This window comes from Schistocerca serialis, chromosome 4 (assembly GCF_023864345.2).
Source record: "Schistocerca serialis cubense isolate TAMUIC-IGC-003099 chromosome 4, iqSchSeri2.2, whole genome shotgun sequence".
Taxonomy (NCBI): domain Eukaryota; kingdom Metazoa; phylum Arthropoda; class Insecta; order Orthoptera; family Acrididae; genus Schistocerca; species Schistocerca serialis.
The window spans coordinates 776903517-776929112 of record NC_064641.1 but is presented as its reverse complement, the minus strand read 5'-3'; the positions used below and the strand labels follow the sequence as shown (position 1 = coordinate 776929112).

Genomic DNA, 25596 nt, shown 5'->3' with positions numbered 1-25596 from the left:
CAGCCTTGCAACAACGCAGGCACACTGGATCTGGCCACAGAATAATTAAGATGATAATTTTTAAATTATATTTTCAGGGAGCCAAACCAGATTTTGAGGTTGTGACACATGTACAAAATTGAAAAGCAGAGATATTACTGTGCTTATCAATCCTTGTTCTTTTTGTCATTTTTTAATTGCATCAAAACATAATGGTGTATCTTGAACAGTTATAATAGTATTTTATGATCATCTCTGATCATTTCTGTTTAACAACTCAATGTAAGTTGTGTGATATTAAGATATTTCTTACATCTCTTAACAATCCAAATCATTGGTTACTGGAACACACTTCTTTTAACACTGTTCAGACTAATGCCATCATGTACAGCATGTACTTTAAGTTGTTTCCCTTGAACTAGTATACCCCACACAATGTATCAGTGGGATCTTATCTCTTCCTTTTCTTCATTCTGTCTTTGCTCTGATTCAGAAAGATTCTCAATTTCTACTTTCTTAAGGTATTAACTTCCTTTCATTGTTACAACCATTCTTCCCATGTCAGTTTCCAATGTCTTAATAATACATTTATTGCAGTCTAACAGTCGCGCAAGTTCGAAGTATAATTATAATAATATAAGAAATTAGAAATTTTACAAATTTGGTTTGCATAGTCACTTATTGACCACATCCTTCTTGTGCAAAGTTCTATATGGTGATGTCTGCATATTTGGTAATATAGTTTATACTCACACATTGTGTTTAGTTCCTGAAATGTACTGTTCTTTGCAAATAAGGTGGTGGAAACAATGGACTGTCATTATCATAATCACATGTCTCAACTTGATGTTTTCCTTTGTCCATATTCAGTCAATTGTGGTCCCTGTGCTGTAAAATTCTGGATGCATGTCTTCCCTTTTTTCCTTCAACCTTTTCAGTAGACATTCCAAAGAGGCGGTGTTGGGTAGCATCAGATCTGTACATAGATCTTCAGTGTGGTAAATGAGTCTGTATTGCGTTGTTCTGGACACTCCAATCAGTTTCTTTATGTAGGTTGTCCTTATTCTTTCTAGTGTTGTTAGATTTTTCAGTGTGAGATGTGGTTGGATGATTTCTATACTGTAGGGCAAGATTTTGACTCTGAATAGTCCCATTGCTATTTACAGGTCAAGGATCTAATGCGTTCTATTTCATGAATAATCCATTATTGCTTGCACTGCTTTCTCTGTTACGTGTTTTGTGAAATATTTTGGACTTGTCGGTATCGTGATCTAGGTATTTGAAGTCGGTGAGGTTTTTTGTTTACTATTCCATATAAAGGTGCTTTTCCTTCATTTCTGATTACCATAATTTCTATGTTTGCCAGATTTATTTCGAAATCATGCTTGATGCACCAACTTTCTATATTGTTTATCGTTTCTTGTAGCACTGCAAAATCTTTTGAGCCTATTATAATATTGTCTGCTTATGCATTATGAGTTTACCCCTCCCTCTGGGGTACTCTTACAAATTCCACTACTGCTAGGATAAATAACAATGGACTTAATGGGTTTCCCTGAGGTACTCTGATTGAAGTATCAGCTCTGATAGCGCGAGGAGTGTCTGAGGTCCTTATTTCGTTCCATCGCATTATTGTTCTTATGATTCACGACCATGTTGCGAGCATTCCCTCAGCTTTCTTTCTTTCTTTTCTGATAAGTTCAGCTCTTCTAAAGTCTACAAATATGACATCAAACTTTTCTCTCTCTTCAAAAGATCCATATGTTCTTTAGCAAGCATTCTATTGTGGTCAGGGTTGATGTTCTTTTCCTGAATCCCATTTGGTTTTAGGGGATGTTTTCATCAATTGTATCTGCAAAAGTTTGTTATATTTCTGACTGCCACGTCCCAGATGTAACAATTAACTGACAGCCTTCAAAACGTCAGCTTTACACAATGTCATGCAAAGCTTATCTAATGTAAGCCTAGGTCTGTGATTAAAATAACTCTATAAATGATGCTGAATCGTGTCTTGTGCAGAAGGTTCCAGTAGTGTTTGGTTATGCTGTGTATGAAACCTGTCTGTTTTGTTAGCATCATATTGTGTGTGTGTGTGTGTGTGTGTGTGTGTGTGTGTGTGTGTGTGTGTGTGTCTGCACGCGCATGTGTTTGGTGTTCTTATCATATGTGATAAAATACAAAATAAAAAGTCCAGGCCCATGATTCAGAATCCAAACACATCATGAAAGAAAGTCAGACAAGAAATTGGAAGTGAACTAATTGTTGTGGCAGTCTGGCAACGCAAACAGTTCAGGCATAACACTGAGTGCTCTGATTGGTGGAAACCACCCAGAACGCATGAAGTGTCAGCTATCAAGCAATTTTAATAGGACTATAGTTATGTTGTAATGAATATTTATATATTTCATTTATATATTTGCAATCAATGGGGCCACAAAGTACTAAAGAGAATTAGGAGCCTCTTTACAGCTACAAATTAGTAAGTACTTACTCATCAACACTGAAGAGTCAAAGAAACTACTACACCTGCCTAGTAATGTGTAGGGCCCCTGCGAGCACGAAGAAGTCCCACAACACAACATGGCATGAACTCAACTAATGTCTGAAGTAGTCAGGGCTGTCCATAAATCCGTAATAGTACAAGTGAGTGGAGAGCTCTTCTGAACAGCACATTGCAAGATTTCCCAGATAGGCTCAATAATGTTCATTTCTGGGGTGCTTGGTGGCCAGCGGAAGTGTTTAAATTCAGAAGAGAGTTCCTGGAGTCACTTTGTAGCAATTCCGGAGGTGTGGGGTGTAGCACTGATCTGCTGGAATTGCCCAAGTCTGTCGGAATGCACAACGGACATGGATGGATGCTGGTGATCAGACAGCATGCTTATGTACATGTCACCTGTCAGAGTCGTACATAGACATATCATGGGTCCCATATCACTCCAACTGCACACACCCCACATGATTACAGAGCCTCAACCAGTTTGAACAGTCCCCAGCTGACATGCAGGATCCAAGGATTCACGTGGTTGTCTCCATACTCTTACACGTCCACCCGCTCAATACAATTTGAAGTGAGACTCGTCCGATCAGGCAAAATGTTTCCAGTCATCAACAGTCCAATGTCGGTGTTGACGGGACCAGGCGAGGCGTAAAGCTTTGTGTCTTGTTGCCGTCAAGGGAACACGAGTGGGCCATCGGCTCCAAAAGCCCATATCAGTGATGTTTCATTGAATGGTTCGCACACTGACATTTGCTGAAGGCCCAGCATTGAAATCTGCAGCACTTTGTAGAAAGGTTGCACTTCTGTTACATTGAATGACTTTTCAGTCGCTATTGGTCGCATTCTTGCAGGATCTTTTTCCTGCCACGGCTAAGTTGGAGATTTGATGTTTTATCAGATTCCTGATATTCACGGAACACTCATGAAATGGACATAAATAGAAAATCCCCACTTTATCACTACCTCAGAGATGCTGTGTCCCATAGCTCATGCGCCCACTATAACACCATGTTCAAACTCTCTTAAAACTTGATAACCTGCCACTGAGCAGCAGTAGCTGATCTAACAACTATGCCAGACACTTAAATAGTTGTCTTATATAGGTGCTGCTGACTGCAGTGCCACATTCTGCCTGTTTACGTATCTCTGTATATGAATACGCATGCCTATACCAGTTTCTTTAGTACTTCAGTGTAATTCTATTACATGTACAAATGCTTCTTCACAGACATACCTACCTAACTGCTTCTGCTTTTGAGAATTCTATTAAATCATACAAAAAAAAGGACTCAATTTTTATGTATGAACTGTGAGCCTTTTTTGGTGGGAACAAAATAAGCTCTGTTCCACTGAACACGTTACTGAACAAAACTTTTATATAGATTATTTGTAATATTGCCTAAATGGTTAAGGAAGGCATTTATTGATAACCTTATTTAAATACCATCCTGAATGAAAATCTGATGAGGAATGAGTCAATGCATATATCAAAAAGACAAAACAATCTGTGTGTTTTAAGTCTTAAATACCACTACCCATTACAGAGTAAAGTACTGCCAACTAAGAGGGAAAATTCAAGGAGATTTGACGAGTTATCTGCAAACACAGTCATCTAATTTACACTACAGGCTTACTGATCACTTTTTCTAAATAAATACTTTCTTTAAAGGCATGACTTCAGATGATAACTTCATAAAACCACAGGGACTGAAAGTCTGTTGAATAAGCAAGCTTCCTACTTGTCTTCAAATTAATACATGTGCAAAACCTGCTGAACTGTGTTGCCTGATTAGTTTTTCCACGTACTGAGTTCATTTTAGTTAGTTCCTCAGCCGGATCCCAATGGACTTCACAGATTGTGTTTCATTTCTTCTATGATCATGAATGTCAATGTATCATACCAGTGCACAACGTTTATTTTTTCAAAGTATCATAATAGTGTGTGTGTGGCAGTTGGGATTTGAACTGTTTACTGCAAATCAATTGCAGCCCTGTTCACCTCTCACCTGGGTTGTGTCTCCAACAAGTGAATTGAGGCCTCCTATTAAAATGCTTCTATCATCAACAAACAATAAAGGTTTTGAACAGCCCATCAAAATCTCTGGAAGAGACCTTAGCAATAAACTCTTGTTGGAAATATGTCTTGAGTTACAGATTTGTAAAAAGATAAATCAAAGATGGACCTAATAAGCCAGAACAGAGTATTAAGACTGTATTAGAAATGTCATTGCAGGCAAAAGAATTAATTATTTTTAATGACCACTGATTTTTTCAATCTCCTTAGATGTTGAATTTTCAAAATTAATACGTCTTATTGTGTGCACTATATGAAAATATATCTATTGCATTTGCATTTGATCACGTATTTTCACACATTAAGTTCCTTATCACAATCAGAAAGTAATAATTAAATGATTTCAGTATCTTAACATGCTTTGTCACAGCTATTGTTGTATCATATTCATCTCACTGTTTTTATCTGTTTGTTGCTTAGTGTTTTATTCTGTGTATGTAGCACAACTGGTTTGCTCATTTGGTAACAGACTGGACAGTTTTACAAAATACACTGTAATGTTGGTTCAGATTTTGATTGACGACACTTCTAAGAATTTAACAGCGCTCCCCTCTGTCCTGTGTGTCATCCATCTTTTTTCAATGCTTCTGTTTTATTTTAGTATTATTTGTTGTAGAGGAAATAGTGTTTCAAAGAGCTAAAGTTATATTTTTAAGAAAGCATTAAATTTTCCTGTGAGGCCACTTGAAAACATCCCTTGAACAATATTCTGTACAATACAGGACCTAGGATTCTACTCCCCTTTTTGTGTACATAGCCATTCCCCCTTTTCCTGTTACTGGTTCTAGAATATGAAAACATATTGTATCATCATATTTGTATCTGGTCAATTTTTCTGTTTTCCCATAGCTGATGAGCATGACACATTTGCTGACATTACATTTGCCCTTTCATTTTCCTCTTTTGACATTAAAGTTAACCCTTTTTAATTATGAGTCTTCTTACATTTTAATGGAAGATGTTAAATGAGTGTTTACAGCAAGTGCAGATCTGAGGCATTTTGCATATTTCCTACAAGGACTGACATAATGATAGTCAATGTCTTTGGAATTGCTGCTACTGAGTACCGTATTTACTCGAATCTAAGCCACACTTTTTTTCCGGTTTTTGTAATCCAAAAAACCACCTGCGGCTTAGAATCGAGTGCAAAGCCAGCGGAAATTCTGAAAAAAGTTGGTGGGTGCCGCCACAACTTACTTCTGCCGTCGAATATATGTAGCGCTACACAGGCATGTTTTGTAGGCACAAAGATAAATACTGGCACCAAAACGTCTGCGTCAGTAAATAAAGGTGGAAGACGAGCTATTTTCAATGTACTACGAAAATCCGACTGGCAAGACTGTTTGGGATGTTTGTCAATATGGCCAATTCTACGTTCTGATTTTTTTCCTATCTGTGAGAAGAGATGGTTGCTATAATAGGAACTTTTATAAATTGTGCATCACATGCAGTATTCTCGTCACCATAAGAATAATACGCATATAAACATTTTGCCATGTATTGTTTCATGTTTGCTGCTATCTCATTTAAATCCGGTCTGCCTAATAAACTACGAAACTAGAATGAGACAACAGCAAACGCGGAAGAATATAAATATCATGTCATGTTTATATTCGCATTATTCTTATGCTTAATAGTGATACAGTCAGAAATGAAGCACGGCAATTGACTAGATTTTTAACTAAGATGACTCTAATTTCTGTGTAGAATGTAATGTACTAAAGAGGCGCCTGCAAAGATTTTCAAACGGAGAAAAATTTTCGCTAAACTCTCGTTCAGAACATGTTCTATCATACGCAGTCTATTATTTGGTTCTTGTTGACCATTATCAAAGAAAGCAGCAGTGTAAGTAACAACAAATAGCAGTTTCTTGCCATTGTTTCGCTAATGAGACGATTCTTCTTAAAAAAAAAAAAAAAAAAAAAAAAAAAAAAAAAAAAAAAAAAAAAAAAAAGCGGCGGTAGCGCGCACAAAAGCAAGCCATGCTGCGAGCGGCGACAGGCCGTAAACACACACTATCAGAATGCGACAAACAATGCACGACACAGTACAGTAACGCATTTTCAGCTTAGAGTGACGTAAACACCTTTAACAAAGAAAACTGCGCCTATCAGATAAAAGAAAAATAAGCTATCAATTCAAACCAGAAGAAGCACGTGGAAAAGGAAGGGTACCCGTATAAATACGGACGGAGCGCCTGACGCATAGCAATGGCTACCTGGTAAAGCTTAACTGCTAACTTACGATTCGAACCAAACTACTGTAGCTGTATCGTCATTCATTTGACCTAAATTGTGTCTCATATTACAGTGGACCAACTTTGTTTCGATTTGGAGATGCGGCATATAATTTTTCTCTCCCCTTGAATTTTGAGTCTCAAATTTCAGGTGCGGCTTAGATTCGAGTGCGGCTTAGATTCGAGTAAATACGGTAATGTTTCTTGAACAGGTAGTAGCTAGTCTTAAATCTGTACCCTGAAATGTCAGATAGCTCTAGGTTTAAGGGTGTGGCTTCTATTGAGTGTAGCTCTCTTTGGTATCCTGAAGGCTCTTATTATTCAGTCTAAGAGTACCCTATCAACCTCCAGACAATTTCACTGCTTACATAAAAAGGGAATGAACAGAGCAGCTTAAACCTTGCCATAAAATCTGTGTTTCTATATAGCTCTACTAGATTTGATGCATTTTTGATGTATAGAATTCTTGTTCTGATACCTTTTTAGATAGTTTTTGTGCCTCCATTGGCAATATTATCCACTGTAGGAACAATTCTATAACTATCTCACTAGAGTGCACTATAATACAGTAATGGTTACATAAGTGTCACCACCTAGCAAGTGTTTCATGAATCATTAGAGGATATAAGAGCACCAAATATGTCCCATTAATTTTCCAGCAAAACAACTGAAAGCAGCTATTAATTTGTTCAAATTACACTCTTCAGACTAAATGTCATGAACTGAATGAGATGTGTAACCAAAAGGATATCATGAAAGCTTCACATACTTTGATCTTACTGAACTTACTTTACGAAAACAACTTGGCAAAAGCTTGTCCTGAAAGTGTGAAACTTCTGCAGATAATAGTGACTTTTCCAGTGACAAGTGGAGAAGCAGATCAATTCTTCTCTAAGCTAAACCTAGTGAAAACATTCATGCAAAATACTATGAGTGAGGGTTGATTTCTGAGAGCACGGAACACAATGTGTTCTCTTCAAAAAGAAGTACTGAATCATCCAAATTTCACTTAAATTGTCTCAGACTATTTTGCAGTGCATAAGGAGAGATGAGCTGATTTCATCTATAAAATAATGAATTAAGTTAAGCAAAATTCACAATAATATGTGATAAGAAGCAGTTCCTTTGTTGTAACTATGCATTTTGTCTGCTAAATGAAGTGCATAAAAAACACTGGCAACATATTTATCCTCTTACATCATATTTTCCAACACTTTAGTACAACAGACTGTATTAAAAATGATGCATTTTGGAGAAATCTTTAATGTACTGTACAATTTAAAAGTGCGTATTTTCATAATACACAAGCATAAATATGAAAACCAACAAAAACGGTATTCTAGCTGTGGTGTCAACTTCAGATATCATGCTAGAGGTTGCGATAATCGATAGCGGTCCAGCACTTGCAACCTCTCTGGACTCGCTAGCACTTGCAGTGCCACCGTATTGCATGGACAGAGACTTGCAGCTCACACTGGCTGAGTCAGCTACAAGTCATGAGCAATGTCAGATTAGAATAGCCTTCAGTTCACTAGGTTTGCAGCCTCGAGTTCGTGCATGTATTACACACGTAATACCAGAATTGTGTTGCTTGTTGTATAATCCAGTTAATGTTTGTTAATGAGTCATTTGCATTCAAGAAAGGTAGTTGTTATTAGTTATGCTCCTGGAATGCAGTAGCAGGACAAAGTAAAGTAAAGTTTATTTACTAAAGTATTCCATCACTAATTATTATAGAATGATCCAGATTCCTACTACCACTCCACTCATGCTAGCCTCTATCATCCCACTGTAAATCCCAGGGGTACCAATCAAAAAGCATCCTGCATTTGTGTGAGGTCATGACATGCTGCCCTCGACCTTCACATCATTAGCTTCAGAAACACTTAAATCAATATGGTGGTTGATCAGTTTTCTTCTGTTAGCCACTCACAGCAAAAGTCCCATAATATCACGGAAATATAACTATGTTGTTACGTGAACTCATAAACACTCACTGAACATAGATAAAACATTAAATGTCAGAAGTTCCGAACTGCAAATATGAAAAACATTATGTAACCAAATGAAAATACAGTATGTACCCTTTTGGCTTGAGTGTGATATTGCCTCCCCCCCACCTCCCCCTTCTGAAATCTTGGTTGCTGTGGCAGATTGATCTGTAACATAGCCTGAGGTCTAGGTTAGTTCCATTGAAGATGTTGCACTCTTCTCCCACCACATATCATTTACCATACACAGAGTGATAAATCAATCACACCATGTGAGAGATCTCTTCTCTCTCCAAGAATTTCCTAGCTCTGCGTCAACAGGGCCCATAGCTGACTTCGTATGTTGCTCTAAGCCTTAATGATACCTTTCTCAATTGTGTAATAGTGTCTGCAATCATAATTGTTGCTGAACCCCTACACACGACATTAACTTCTTTACCAAGACCTTAAATTACAAGCAGCATAGTTGAGGTTAAACTGAAGACATATCAGACTTTCAATATTCCAGAATATTTTCACTAATTTTTAAGGTTTAATTATTACCTAGCCACCCAATCTAACATTATTGCTCCCAACAGAAGCCTTCTGCAGCTCTTATGGCAGTTTGTAAGTTTTGTTGCTTTTTTTTCCTTTAGCCACAAATATAGAGCAAAAGCACAATAACTATCATCACACAATCATTAATGTATGCCCAGCACCACTTTACAAGCGGATTGCTACTATTCTTTTGCACTGATTTCTGTGCCCGAAAATCTTTGGCAGATATTTATTCAATGGAAGATGATTAAGCTGTATTATTGAATGAAATTACTGTGCATTGTATTGTCACCGCAATTTTGAATGACGCTTTTTATACCTAGATAATTTGCTGAACGGAAATTATTATTAAACAATAATGCCATTATAATTTGCAAATGCAATTTGTTTGGTCTATATAACTTAACCTATGAAGATTACATGCTAGAAGGTAATGTGACTTGTTTACTGCTGTAGAAATGAAGGTTAGGTCAATTCATGGTATGTACAGAAGTACAACACCAATGTTAATCATTTGTCTTTCACGAAATTAAACATAGTTAGTAATGTTATAAATATCTAAGTGACAAGATATTAATATCCACTGAAATATACTAAAATGTTCTCAAACTAACAGGTAACTTTTGTAAATCACAGTAGTTGTAACATGTTCTGAACATAACTAACATTATTATTTCTCAAGTAAATACTGCTTAAACTTCTATAGTGGCAAATGCGCTAAAACTGCATCATGCTTTGTAATTATATAATTATAAATTGTAGTGTCAAAATAATTATAATTGATTAATTTAACTGATGTAAAATGCAGAGTGGAAATAACTTTCTAGTGCTAACAACTGTCTGTCATTGACAATTTATTTTCAACTCATTCTTAATGTACAAGAACAATTAATACACATTCATTTGGCTGCAGTTTCAATGAAAATACTTATTGTTTACTCTCTCAGCCTTCCAGAACAGATACTCTTCTTCTTCTCATTGCTTTACACAGAAATAATATCTGGTTGAATATTATCAGTTATCAGAATAAGAACACTCCTGTCGAGGCATTTACTTTCACATTATTTTATGCCTCACCTTTCTTTCCTTTTTTACTTGGTAGCACTTCTAGACAGCATTAACACTGAATATAGAGCATTATCCCAATTTTGAAACAATTTTGTCAGCATAAGTTCTTTGGTGTACACATAAAATGAACATCACATAATTCCACAGCATTTTATTTAAATCTTCCTCAGCTGTAGTGGGCACCAAATGATGCATCTGTACAGTAATGCTCCAACATGAAGACTATTTTGTTGAGCTGAAGTATAATTCCAGTTGCATATCATTTACTGCAACTGTATTATGAATTATGGAATTCTTCATAATCATAAATTTAAATAATATTTCCAAAACTCTTGAAAAATGTGAAATGCAGAGAACCTGACTTGTCTATACTACTTTTTAATTGCCATTTCTACATTTTTGCACTTCTTATCTTGGTAAGGCAATCATTTCTAAATGTTTCTTCATTATGACAACTATTTTGTGCCTTGTAATACTTACTCACAATGTCTGTGCCTTCCTCATAATTATGAAAACAATTAACAGCCATAATCCAATCTGAGGCGGACCTCCTTAACTGATAAGTTTCATCTATGTCTTGCAAGGGATGGCATTCTTTAAAATATTCATTGAAGGACACCACGAGTGAACGAAGCAGTTCTGAAAAGTAATAAATTGTGCTTTTACACTTTTAAGAACTGAAAAGAAGAATGATAATAGCTGTCTAAGGAACCACAAATATCATCTGGACCACATGAAAGAAGAAAAACAAAACTATTTTATCTGTCTAGCCTTCCATTACAATTTAAAAGTATTAGTTACATACACATAACATAAGATCGAAATATTTATATCTGGAATATACAGAAACAAAAGCTATAAGCAATTTCAGAAAATTTCAAGCTCAAATTTACACAGTGTCAAGGTATATACAGCTAGTAGACTTACCACTCTGTAGATTTTGATTATCAGTCCAATGTATAAATCAGAACTGAACACCCATATTTTTAATAATTATTGTTGCATATTGTGCTATCATACTACATTCTGAATCAAATAAAATTCAATAGGTGGTTCACTTACAGGGCTCTGTATAATTTTTGATCATAGTAATCAAATAACATTTTAAGATTACAGCTTTCTTACTTGAAGACTTACTTTTGAATGATGTCTCAGCCTGTATATTTTGCAAGGCCATGACACATTATTCTTCCTTATTCAAAAATGTTCATGGTTTTCCCATTTTTTGCATAATTTTTATAATATGACTCATATCACCACCTGTACTTTTAACTCATGTCACTGAACCTGGCAAGTTAGTGGATAGTAGAGAAGTCCATTTCCTTTCTGTTTCAGGGCAAGGGCTAAGGTAGGGAGGAATGGTGTAGGCCAGGAAGAGCAAGAGCTAGGGTGTGGAGGGGCAGCAAGGGAATGGGATAGAAATGTGACACCAGTGAGCTCTGAACCCAGGGCCAATCTCCATTCTTTCACTGACTTATTCTCCCAGTCATTTCATATGGCCCCATTCAGTTCAACATAGTTTGGACAACATCAGACTCCACCTCTCACATTTCTGCACAAAAGAAATGCCATTAAAATGAAACCCATCAACCATCAACATAACCACCAACATCCTCTCCATTTCAACAGCTGCCATCCCTTTATGGGTGTTCAAAGATGAACTGAAATCAACGAAAGAGATTCAATCACGAAGCTTTTCAAGAAGATGGCCATTTCTTCCTTTGGTTACAATGGAAATTTCATGACCACAACCTAAGAGGATTAAAGAACAGTAAATGCTACATGTTATGCTTGTTTGCCACAAGTCATCAATTAAACTCAGAAAAGGAACTGGAAATATTACATCGTTTATCATGCACCACCATTTCTCAAACAGTGCATCTAACAATTGATTATTTGATGGAGGAAAACTTTAAATTAATATCCCATTGCTGGTAGTCACCTGATTTATCACCTATAAAATTCATTTTCTTCCCTTATGCGAAACAAAAAATGTGCAGACAGTGATTTGTATCACAGTGAGAAGCTGTCAACTACTTCCAAAACCATGTTCTTGAGGTAACATCAGAGTGTAAACCACTGTTAGTTCAAACACACAAACAAACACATAAATTTTAAAGGGTAACATTTAGAGAAACGGTAAAATTATTTTAAATATAATAGAGGGAAACATTCCACGTGGGAAAAATATATCTAAAAACAAAGATGATGAGACTTACCAAACAAAAGCGCTGGCAGGTCGATAGACACACAAACAAACACAAACATACACACAAAATTCAAGTTTTCGCAACAAACGGTTGCTTCATCAGGAAAGAGGGAAGGAGAGGGAAAGACGAAAGGATGTGGGTTTTAAGGGAGAGGGTAAGGAGTCATTCCAATCCTGGGAGCGGAAAGACTTACCTTAGGGGGAAAAAAGGACAGATATACACTCGCACACACACAAATATCCATCCGCACATACACAGACACCTGATGTGTAGGTGAAGGATTAGGTGGGTGAGGGCAATGGATTGTTCAGTTTGGAATTGGTATAGGGACTGATGGAAAGAAGGGTTGCAGCCAGAGATGGGAACTTTAAGTGTGAGGCCTTTGGGGGTAATGCCAAATGTCAGACAAGCCTGAGAAAATAAAATATGGGAGTGTAATCTGGCTAGGGCGAAGGCATGTTTGTGGAGGGAATGTAAATAAAACTTAATGGGGTCGTTGTGGGGGTGTTGTGAGGGTGACATGGTATTAGAAGGTGGAAAGTGTAACATGAGGCTGAAATGAAAATGAAAATAAAAATAAAAATATATGGGGAGAGATAAAGGTGAACTAGAAAGCAACTGGAGATCTGGTGTGAAAAAAGGTGAAAAAGTGTTGGTTAGAGCTGGGCTATGTTGATCCTGTGGTGAACTTGTGTAGGTAGACAACGATGTGCGCAAAGGTTATGTGGTTGTGTTGCCGCCAAAACACGTTAAAGGGTTGAGAATTTTGGGAAAATTTCGAAAAAACTACGTGTAAATGTATTAAAAGGAGTGGTTTTGTGGTGGCAGATTATGAAAATGAGGCTAACAATTGTCTGACGAAGAAATAATGACGTTAAAACCTGTGGGAAGCGGCTAAAAATGATCAGTGATGTGAGAAAAACGGAAATGGAAATAAAGCAAAAGTTATTAGAACCAGCCGAAATGGTTGTTTAACAGGTGAAAGGAACTATTTGTGAACTAGAAACGGTGGATTTTATAGCAGCGGTAGTGCTAAAAGCGGAAAAAAAATTTTTTTGGTTATGGTTTGGAAGTGAGTTACGTATTATTACATCCTTTCGTCTTTCCCTCTCCTTCCCTCTTTCCTGATGAAGCAACCGTTTGTTGCGAAAGCTTGAATTTTGTGTGTATGTTTGTGTTTGTGTGTCTATCGACCTGCCAGCGCTTTTGTTTGGTAAGTCTCATCATCTTTGTTTTTAGATATAAAATTATTTTAAATAAGAAATGTTTTTCTTTCATTGTTATTACAAACTTTAAAAGGTAGGCCTTGCATCCAATAATTTACACCCACACTTTTCTCTCCATGGCTTTCCTCTTCACGTTCTTTTCTTTCCTGCTCTCCCTTGCCTGGTCCCTGGTGACTCACTGGTGCCACATCCCTATCCCATTCTGTTTTATTCCTCCCTCTCATAGTTGTCATCTTTCCTTCCCTTCTGCTTCTTGGTTATGACAACTGGGACAACATATCTACGTGTACGTTTATACGTTATTGTTATTGTTGTTGTTGTTGTTGTTGTTATTAGCTATAAATTCAGTTTCATTTATGTGCTTGTTTCCTACTCAACAACTAACTTATACTTTCAATGATTACCTTTATTTTTTTCATTGTTTATACTAAAACCAGGAGTCTCCAACACACTATAAATATTTATGGTAATTATCAGCAATTTTACTGTCAGACTCCATTGAAATAACAAACACCCATATTTTTTTATGTTCTCAGTAGGGAACTGGTTGACTCAAAACTAATGCCTGGGATTCACAATCATCACCTCTGAAGCATTTCAAATGAAAAATAAACATGCACGTGCATACATTCTTTTCAGATCGTTCAGTTAACAGTATTGGTTCAAGTGTAAGGTTTCCTTGGAAGCTAGCTTGTCATGAATAACAATGCACATTGATCTACATTTTTACTATAAGCTGACCTAGAATGGTTCAATTAGGTGTGTTGACTCAGTAACAATTTTTTTTTCCTTTCATTTGATTGACATTAACATTAAGATTAAGTTTTTAAATTAGCCCTCATCACCAACAACCCACAGTGGTCTGCCAATTTACTGTGTCTCATTTCCATCACCAGTCATGTGTATACCCATGCAGTAATTACTGAAAATTTCAGGCAATAAAACAGTTTAACATCCTCATTAAATGAAGAAATCATTAACAAGTTTGTTTGTGTGGCCATCCTGTAGCAAGCACAGAAATACAGTAGAGCATCGCTTATTCGAATGTCGGTCAACCGAAAGACCGCTTAACCGAACTGTGTACTCCCTCGCACCTGTTACTCTCCCACCCTACCGTCCATCATCCCCTTCACTCCCACACCAAGTTTCCCACAGTAGTCGCTGCACTGGGCCACTGCTGGCGGAACATTGCTTCTAATGGGGCCTTCACAAGGCGCTGCTGACTGGCCAAGCCGCCAGTCGCTGTGTTTCAACAATCAGCACACTTCTGTCGGCTTGGCACTGGCAGTAGAAGTAGCGGCAGTATCAAAGCTGTTCACAGCAACAGCTGCGCCAGCTTAGAGTTGAGGGGTGCCGCTCCGCGCAGTTTGAAGGATTGCGCGCCCCCAAGAGCTTCTCACGGTGCAAACAGTCACCTTCTGTTCTCTGTTACAACCACTTGTGTGCTGCTGCGTGAAGAAGTGAACTTGACAATACAAAGTGCTTAAACATAAACGTGTTGTCCTTTCTATCAGGGACCAGTACGAGATTATTACTATATATTCCTACTGAAGTTTCCTTTGTATGTTACTTTGTAATACTAAAAGAGACGCCTGTTTTTATGAATAAATTTACTGTACAGTACTTCTTTTTGGCAAATAAACATGTACAGTTCGATTATCCGAACAAACCAGTTTTCCAAACACCCACGTCCCCCAGTTACTTCGGATAACCGATGCTCTACTGTACTTGTTTTGCAAATAAAACCACCTTTTCTTGCTGCAACTTATTTTATTTTTCCCAGACACATTTCACCTTTCCTTGCTCTAAGGCATCATCAGTGGGATCTATAGTGATACAGTTTTGTTATTTTTAGGTTATCGAACAGTTAACGACTCGCTTTTTACGTAAATAAGTAATTACTTACGGTTTGCTGTGATTTGCATTTCCTCTCATCTGGTCTGAAGATAGCACTACCTCTTTATTACTGACATATAAGTACAATTTTGTATTCCTTTTTCACATTGCTCACTATGTTTCTCCTCCTTTTTTGTTGTGTACTATTATTCTTTTGTGACTTTATATAGCTATTTCTTCAGATACTGTGCTTCTAACAATGTAAATATTGTAACTTCATTATGTGTTTCCTCCTCTTTGGTTTGTTTACCTACATGTTGCCAACCGAACGAAGTATATTTTCAACACCAACTTCTATTCATGATGTTTATGTCTGTGTGTGTGTGTGTGTGTGTGTGTGTGTGTGTGTGTGTGTGAGAGAGAGAGAGAGAGAGAGAGAGAGAGAGAGAGTTCGTGTGTGTGCATGTGTGTGTGTGTGTGTGTGTGTGTGTGTGTGGTGGTGGTTTGAGTTGTCGATTGTTGAATATGAATGTACTAGCTGTTTGCGAGTGGTTGAAAGCTTTGGTGACTGCTGATTTGACTTTTCGTTTCACCGTTCTGTGGAGGGGTTCATGGATAAGAGATTTGTGTGTGTGTGTGTGTGTGTGTGTGTGTGTGTGTGTGTGGTGGTGGTTTGAGTTGTCAATTGTTGAATATGAATGTACTAGCTGCTAGAGAGTGGCTGAAAGCTTTGGTGACCGCTGATTTGACTTTTCGTTTCACCGTTCTGTGGAGGGGTTCATGGATAGGTGGTGACAATGGTAAGTAGACATCAGGCAGTTACCTTAGACCTCGGCCAACATAACCTCATTCAAACATTAGTTGATTTATGTCTGCATCACAAAGTTGTTCTTGACTGAAAATGTCAGTTTACGAGCCTAATTCATGTCATTTGCGGGAGGTATTACTGTTTTGTTTCAGCATGAAGAAAACAGCAGCTTAGTCTCAGCAAATTCTCTCAAGTACGTATGGTAAGGATGCTATTAGTGAAGAACATGTCGTGAGTGGTTTCAATGTTTCAGGAACAGTGATTTTAACATCGTAGACCGGCATAGTGGTGGAGGAGAAAATGTTTACAAAAATGCAGAATTGGAGACATTGCTGAGTGAAAACTCGCATCATACTCAAGAAGAATAGGCACAATTAGCAGGAGTGACACAGTAAGCCATTTAAAAACATCTCAAGGCTATGGGCATGATTCAGAGCGAAGGAACTTGGGTCCCGTGTGAGCTGAAATCATGAGATGTTGAACGGCATGTGTGTGTTTGTGAACAGTTGCTTCAGAGGCAAAAACAGAAGGAATTTCTGCACTGCATTGTCACCGGGGACGAAAAATGGGTTCATTATGATAACCCTAAATACAAAAAATCATGGGGGTATCCCAGCTATGCTTCCACGTCGACGGCCAAACGAATATTCACGGCTCCAAGATCATGCTCTGCATTTGGTGGTACCAGCTGGGCATCATGTACTATGAGGTGTTAAAACCAAGTGAAACAATCACAGGTGCTCATTATCAAACGCAATTAGTGTGTTTGAGCAAAGCATTAAAAGACAAATGGACGCAATACAGCGAGAGGCACGATAAAGTGATTTTTCAGCACGACAGTGCTTGATCTCACGTTGCAAAAGAGGTCAAAACGTACTGGGAAAGGTTAAAATGGGAAGTCCTACCCCACCCACTGTATTCTCCAGACATTGCTCCCTCTGACTATCACCTGTTTAGATCAATGGTGCATTGCCTGGCTGACCAACACTTCCGATCTCATGAAGACATGAAGAAGTCACAAATTGGATCAATTCTTGGATCGCTTCAAAAGATGAACAATTTTTTCGACACGGGATCCATACACTGCCCAAAAGATGGGAGAAAGTAGTGGCCAGCAATGGAAAATACTTTGAATGATACATGTGTACCTATTTGTTTCATTAAAGCCTCAAATGTTGGGGAAAAAACAGTGGAAGCAAAGTTGTACACCCTGTAATATTAATCCTCTTGGAAGCATTATTCCATTATTTTATCTACTAAAGTAAACAATGAATTGTTTGGCATGTGTACTTGATCGTTCAACAGGGTTTTCCTTTCTGCTATGATTTTCTGTATGTGCTAATTTTCTTGCAGGTTTAGGAGGTTTTTTTAACTGTTGATTCTAATTATTTTTATGTCTTCTTCTTCCATTATTGCATGATGCAGAGGCTCTTCATGGTAGTCAACTGATGAGGAGATACAGAACTCCAAAAATTCATTCTGCGAGATCATCAGGCAAATGCAGCAACGCATCATCAGACAGAAAGAGCAATTCTCCACCATTCTCCTCATCTTGCACAGATTCCAAAAGACAGCTGATGTCAAGCAATGGTATCTGAATTGGTCAGTACATACACCACCGATACTACATAAGGTTTCAGTCTGAGATTCTCCCAAGCTCTTGACACAACAGTCTGAAGTGCTTAATAGCACAGCAGTCTTCTTGAATCTCTTCTCTAGGTTGGTTCTAATTCTTCTAGCACAGCTAAAACCGGTATACCACCTGCCAAAGTCTGCCAGACATGGTGCTTGTTCATATATACTACTGGCCATTAAAATTGCTACACCATGAAGATGACGTGCTACAGACACAAAATTTAACCAACAGGAAGAAGATGCTGTGATATGCAAATGATTAGCTTTTCAGAGCATTCACACAAGGTTGGCGCTGGTGGTGACACCTACAACATGCTGACATGAGGAAAGTTTCCAACCGATTTCTCATACACAAGCAGCAGTTCACCTGCGTTGCCTGGTGAAACGTTGTTGTGATGCCTCGTGTAAGGAGGAGAAATGCGTACCATCACGTTTCCGACTTTGATAAAGGTCGCATTGCAGCCTATCACGATTGCAGTTTATCGTATCGCGACATTGCTGCTTGCGTTGGTTGAGATCCAATGACTGTTAGCAGAATATGGAATCATTGGGTTAAGGACGGTAATATGGAACACCGTGCTGGATCGCAACGGCCTCGTATCACTAGCAGTCGAGTTCTTATCCGCATGGCTAAACGGATCATGCAGCCACGTCTCGATCCCTGAGTCAACAGATGGGGAAGTTTGCAAGACGACAACCATCTGCACGAAAAGTTCGACGACGTTTGCAGCAGCATGGACTATCAGCTCGGAGACCATGGCTGCGGTTACCCTTGACGCTGCATCACAGACAGGAGTGCCTGCGATGGTGTACTCAACGACGCACCTGGGTGCATGAATGGCAAAACGTCATTTTTTCAGATGAATCCAGGTTCTGTTTACAGCATCATAATGGTCACACGCGTATTCAGCGACATCGCGGTGAACGCACATTGGAAGCGTGTATTCGTCATCACCATACTGGCGTATCACCAGGCATGATGGTATGGGGTGCCATTGGTTACATACATTGATGGCACTTTGAACAGTGGATGCTACATTTCAGATGTGTTACGACCCGTGGCTCTACCCTTCATTTGATCCCTGCGAAACCCTACATCTCAGCAGGATAATGCACGACCGCATGCTGCAGGTCTTGTACGGGCATTTCTGGATACAGAAAATGTTCAACTGCTGCCCAGGCCAGCTCATTCTCCAGATCTCTCACCAACTGAAAACATCTGGTCAATGGTGGCTGAACAACTGGCTCGTCACAATACGCCAGTCACTACTCTTGATGAACTGTGGTATCATGTTGAAGCTGCATGGGCAGCTGTACCTATACACGCCATCCAAGCTCTGTTTGACTCAATGCCTAGGCATATCAAGGCCGTTCTTATGGCCAGACGTGGTTGTTATGGGTACTGATTTCTCAGGATCTATGCATCCAAATTGAGTGAAAAATCACATGTCAGTTCTAGTATAATATATTTGTCCAATGAATACCTGTTTATTATCTGCATTTCTTCTTGGTGTAGCAATTTTAATGGCCAGTAGTGTATAAAACATCATGCATTTGCATTTGTATACGAATAATTTGCAACTTTAGGTGGCAAAATTGATAAGTTAAAATATTTTGCATATTTTCATTCATTGATTTCAAATGGGATACTATGTTGGGGCAAATGTTCACTTGGCCAACAAATATTCATCGAACAAAAGGAAGTGCTTACGATTATGTATAGGAGTCTTACACAAATGTCTTTTAGGTATCTTTTTAAGATACTGGTAACCACATTTTTCCAATGTAATTTATTCACTAATCAAACTGTAGTCAACATTCCACTTATGTTTAAAAGTAACAGAGATAACCACACATACAATGCTACAACAAAACTTTTGTGCACTCACCTTTAGTGAATGTAATTTTGGAACAGAAATGAGTGAAACAACATATCTATAAATCTACCTATTCACAGAAATAGAATTTCCGACATGGAGCGACATCATTTCCACATGTAGAGTACGAGCCCAGAACCCTCCTTTGGTGAGCAATAATCTTAATGACTAAGTTATCCAAGCATGACTCACAGCCCACCCTCATTTCTTTACTTTTTTTTGGAAAGTAGGAGAGGTGTTGGCAGAAGTAAAGCTGTAAGGACAGGTCATGAGTCATGCCCGAAAAGCTCGGTTATTACTGCAATTTCTCATGAAAGACAAAATTCCAGGTTTAAGTTCATTCTGACACAGAGTTTAATCTGCCTGGAAGTTCATAATTAAAGTTTTTTCTCCTTAGTGATGATTTCTATACCACAGTTGAATTCTCAAATAGAAATAACCAACCACTTACAAACCTCTAAATGACTGCCACTGAGCCCAATAAAAATGCATTTCTTAAGAAGTGTGTTGCTTTAGTTGACTTGATACATTCAACATCATTCAATTTATCACAAATATGATATATGGGATGAATAATTAACTAGCTAAAAATTAAGTGACCATTAGCCACCTAAAGCAGGCCAATATTTCACAAAACAAACAGCATGTTTCATCTGTCACAAAAGCTCTTATACTAAAGAATATGAAAATAGTAATAGCCTTATTATTCAACATCTCATAAATAGTCCAAGTTTGAGTAAGGAAAGGATATAAAGAAAACTAGATGAGTCCTTCCCTATGGAATCATTCACCATATTCAGTTAACGAAAAGCAAAGGGAACTTCTGCACTGTCTCAGTAAAATTAAGTCAGGTTGCAAAAGACAGTCACTGTAAGTTTATCAAGTAAATAAAGAAAATTGCTTTTATATGCAAAAATTGTATGTTAACCTCTAACATGACTGTTATTGACATGAAATGAAACAAGAAGTTACCATCACTGTTTATTTACTTCCACAACACATTTCACAGGTTCAAACCTACATCATCTTATGGATTTGAGTGTATTAATATGGATGTATGTGTTGTGTTACGACTTCAGTGTAACCTGTGGCACTGTCTAGTAGAGAAAAACATAACACTATACCAGAACATGGCTCTGTGGAGGTCTGTGACTAAAGACTGAACGTAAATGTGAAAGAAAAATGATTAAAACAGAATACCTCCAGTGGTCACAGGTTCCTTTCTCTGTCATAATACATCACATACACACTGTCACACTTTGTAAACAAAAAAAAAAACACTATTTCTGTGCAAGTCTTAAAGCATTGTGGAGACCTTTGGTTGTGGAGATGAACAGATATGTTAGTGAAATATTTCCAGTGGTACACAAATTCTTTTCTGTCAAGTTTATATAGCTTATACTTTGTACATATTTATGAAATCAGGTGACAGATTAAAAACATTAAGTATAATAACTACACTGCTGACTGATTTCATTGTATAATGAAATTAAATATGTCATTCAGTTAAAAAATGTATTGGTAAATTAACACAATTTTAACTTAGTAAATTAGGAACAAACCACAGAAGTTAAATCAAGTACATCAGTAAAAAATCAATGTTTACAAAAGTACGACAGACTACAAAATCAACAATGTAGAATATTCTCCAGAGTTATGGGGTCCTTTAACAACATTGCACAAAAGATGTAATGTACGTTAAAAATCCTACCTCTGTTCAGAAAATATTCATCAAGATAAATGCTGCTGTCACAAGCAACATCACTCAGATTATCAACCAGATGCCACAGCTTACTCAAGAGTTCATCTGAAAAGCAATTTTATGGCAGTTACAATGTGTTTACGAAGTTTAACATAGCTGGTACTCACAAACATTTTGAATGGGTTTCAATACAGTTCTATAATCAGAGATCACATATGCAACATTGTAACCGGCAGATACTAGACTTTTGACCAGAGAGAAGAAACTCTGGTTCAGATGAAACAAATTAGTAATATAGGGTGAGGTTATTAGCAAATCGACACAAATCAGCATGACACTCATTTACTTTCTCTGCTGATTATGTGGTACCAGATCTGTGATAGTGAACTGGAACATCGTCCTATGTTTCTGTAAATTTAAAAATAAATGGAAAACGAAAACAAAAATGGTTCAAATGGCTCTGAGCACTATGGGACTTAACTACTGAGGTCATCAGTCCCCTAGAACTTAGAACTACTTAAACCTAACTAACCTAAGGACATCACACACATCCATGCCCGAGGCAGGATTCGAACCTGCGACCGTAGCGGTCACGCGGTTCCAAACTGAAGCGCTTAGAACCGCACGGCCACACCGGCCGGCGAAAACGAAAACAATCAGAGTTGAGGTTACTATTTGTAATACAAGTTACACAATTATGCAAATCTGGAATATTCTGTTCTTAATAGGGTGTAGTCATCAGCTGCGACAACAGACACAAACCATCAGCAAACTGAGATAATTGACTCATGTGGACAGATATGCCACAATCTCAGCTGTTCCATAACTGAAATCTGATCACAGTGCCATACAAATGGCAGTGGAACTCTAAGGGCAATGGAAAGCATACAGGGAATATGGACCTGAACAAGTTGACAGCTAACTTAAGAAGCAAGGTGAAGTCCACTGGGATGAGATTTAAATGTCTGAAACACAAGAAAGCATTTTTTTCCAGTTTGGTGACAGGAAACAATCCTTAAATAAATAATCTGCTCACGGTATGTCACAGCTATTCTCTAATAACTAAAAAATTTTAAGAGGCAGCAATTAACATAGAGAGATTTTTCTTTTGTCATTCTTCATTGTGCCTCTCCCTAATAGCAGCTACTAGACACTTTACCATTACACACACACACACACACACACACACACACACACACACACACACACACACACAGTCATCATACTGAAAGTACTCCAAGACAAAACAATGCTAACTACTGCTGTTTGTTCAGTTCCTTAAATTCACTGTTACTAATTTTAAGTGTGAACATTTTTGGTTATGTTTTACTGTGACTGTTATTGATATTGAATGAAACAACGTGTTTACTGTTATGAATCAATATTTACTTATTTTCTCACTGTGTTTCAGAGGTTTAAACCTCCATCATCATGTAGATTTATGTGGGTTAAAAAGACATGGAGGTGTTGTGTTATGACTTCGGGACAACCTCTGGCCTGTCTAGCACAGATAGAAAAATGAAACATTACTTCAGTATATGGTTCTAGTTCTATTTAGGACTTAACAACTGAAAATACAGGGTGTTCCAAAATGAATATACAGATTTTAAGGCTTTGTAGCATTTATTACATCCAACTTATAAATAATACATCAAATGAAAGAGCAACTCAAACAGTTTTGATTACAAGTATTCAATGTGAACACCCTTCATCACACATCAAGTCGGAAGACGAGCTCTTCCCAACCCTTGATCAGTGTGTCTGGAGTAATTTTTTAACAATGCTGTTTCTGAATTCGGGTAGAGCTGCTGGTAGCGGAGGTACTTACACATGATCCCTTACTGTGAATGGTAAGGACATTATAGTAAGCGTATCCTTAAAAGTCTCCACAGAGACATCACTGGAATTGCTAATTCATCTCTAGCCTTCCGAACTGATTCCCTAGGGTATGTGTGAAAGACTCTCACTCGTACAACTTGTTCTTCAGTAGCTCTTGGTCATTCTCTATTCTTCCCTTTGTGCACAGGCATACAAACGAAAGTGTACGAGTTGCTCTTTACTTTGGTGTATTATTTATAACTGTAAGTTGAATGTAATAAATGCTGCAAAGCCTTAAAACCCATATATTCATTTTGGAATACGCTGTATAAATGTGAAAGTAAATATACAAATAAAGATACCTACAGTTACCAGAGTTATTTTTATATTTACTTTCACATGTACGCATTATTTTCTGTCAACGACTTCTACAAAACTATGAGCTATGTACTGAAATAATGGTCCCCCTCCCCCCCCCCCTTTCCACTACTGCCCCAGCTGTAACACAACGCATGCAGGCCATATTAACCCACATAAGTCCACCAAATGATGGAGTTTTAAGCCTCCAAAATGCATCATGGAAATAAATAAATGATGACTGGTAACAGTAAAGTACTTGTTTTACTGTTATTGTGTCAACTACTTTGCAAACTAATTCTCATCAGCTTATTCCACTATTCCCTTCCAATCAATTACGCATTACTGTGTTGAAAATTTGAGCACCAAAGTGCTTCATCATTTTTCAAACTACACACTTCTAATTTTCAAAAAACATCACTGTTTACAAACACTTCTAATCAGGTAAATAATACTCCCAAATACTGTGTTATTCTTTGATAATGATGATATTTCTCTATGGTGCATATTTCTTTACTATAAATCATTTTTCTTACAGGCCATGTAATTAAATTTCAGCCTAACTACAGTCACACATCTATTGCTGCTGAGAGAGAAAATGAATCATAACCATACACTGTTTTTAAATTCATACACAAAATTTTCCAACAAAATAAATTCAGAAGCTGAATTCTTTTTCAAGTTGCAGGAAAAAGGGGTTAACAGTAAAAAAGTTATTCAATTATTACTTAACAAAGCAAACTGTAGACCCACTTTTAGCAAGAACTAATCTGATTATGTGAGTAGGTGCAGCCACATTCCAGTTCAAACTAATGCACACCGTTGGGTTGGGTTGGGGGGGAGGAGACCAAACTGCGAGGTCATCGGTCTCATCGGATTGGGAAGGACGTCGGCCATTCCCTTTCAAAGGAACCATCCCGGCATTTGCCTGAGGCAATTTAGGGAAATCACGGAAAACCTAAATCAGAATGGCCGGGCGTGGGATTGAACCGTCGTCCGCCCGAATGCGAGTCCAGTGTGCTAACCACTGCGCCACTTCACTCAGTGATACACACTATCACCGTGCTTGAATTTTATGCAAAATAATTGTGAAATCTGACTTTGGTGAGCACCTGTGACGGTTTAGTGTCAATATCATTAAATTTATTCATGATGAGAAGAAGAAACAAGTGACAGTGCTAACCAGAAAAGGTGACAAAATATGCACGCAAAATGTTAACGTTTTATACGTCAATGCTGTACAAATTACAGCAGAAGAAACATGATGCTGGGCAGACTGGGATTCAAGTATCTACCGCGAAGAAGAAGAAGAAGAAGAAGAAGAAGAAGCAAAGTGCAAACAGTAAATATCTCACAGAATGTATGGACAAATGTGTTATTAGACAGCAGTTATCGCAATATTATGAACAATACAGACAAAACTGGACTTCTATGCTAGCAGGGAAACTCTGGGGGAAAATGTTCTGTTTATAACATTTGGTTTTGAAAGGTGCCAGAATACATGAGTCATCACGTGCAAACAAAACGACATAGTTTCACAATAGGTACACTGCACTAGATTTTTATGAAAAAATGGAGCATTAGGATTAAAGTTGTCAGTGGCTTGCTGAGAAGAATCTTGGAATCACAAATATTAAACTGTTAATCAACTTTGTAAAAGTGATAGTGTGAGAGGAATATCGTGAAACAAGAGCGCGAAAGTCAGTACTGAGTTGTTGTGCTATACAGGACACTGGTATATAGGT

General features: G+C 37.7%; 1 protein-coding gene across 1 annotated transcript in view; it reads right to left on the bottom strand.

Moving 5' to 3' along the window:
- The window catches only part of LOC126473338 (uncharacterized), a 102381-nt gene that overhangs the window by 12427 nt on the left and 64358 nt on the right, over positions 1–25596 (bottom strand). Inside the window, exons 6-7 of the mRNA XM_050100332.1 lie at positions 21686–21781; positions 10863–11021 (exon numbers count right to left, since the gene is read on the bottom strand). Coding sequence (XP_049956289.1) covers positions 10863–11021; positions 21686–21781 — 255 coding nt within the window. The remainder of the gene's footprint in view (positions 1–10862; positions 11022–21685; positions 21782–25596) is intronic.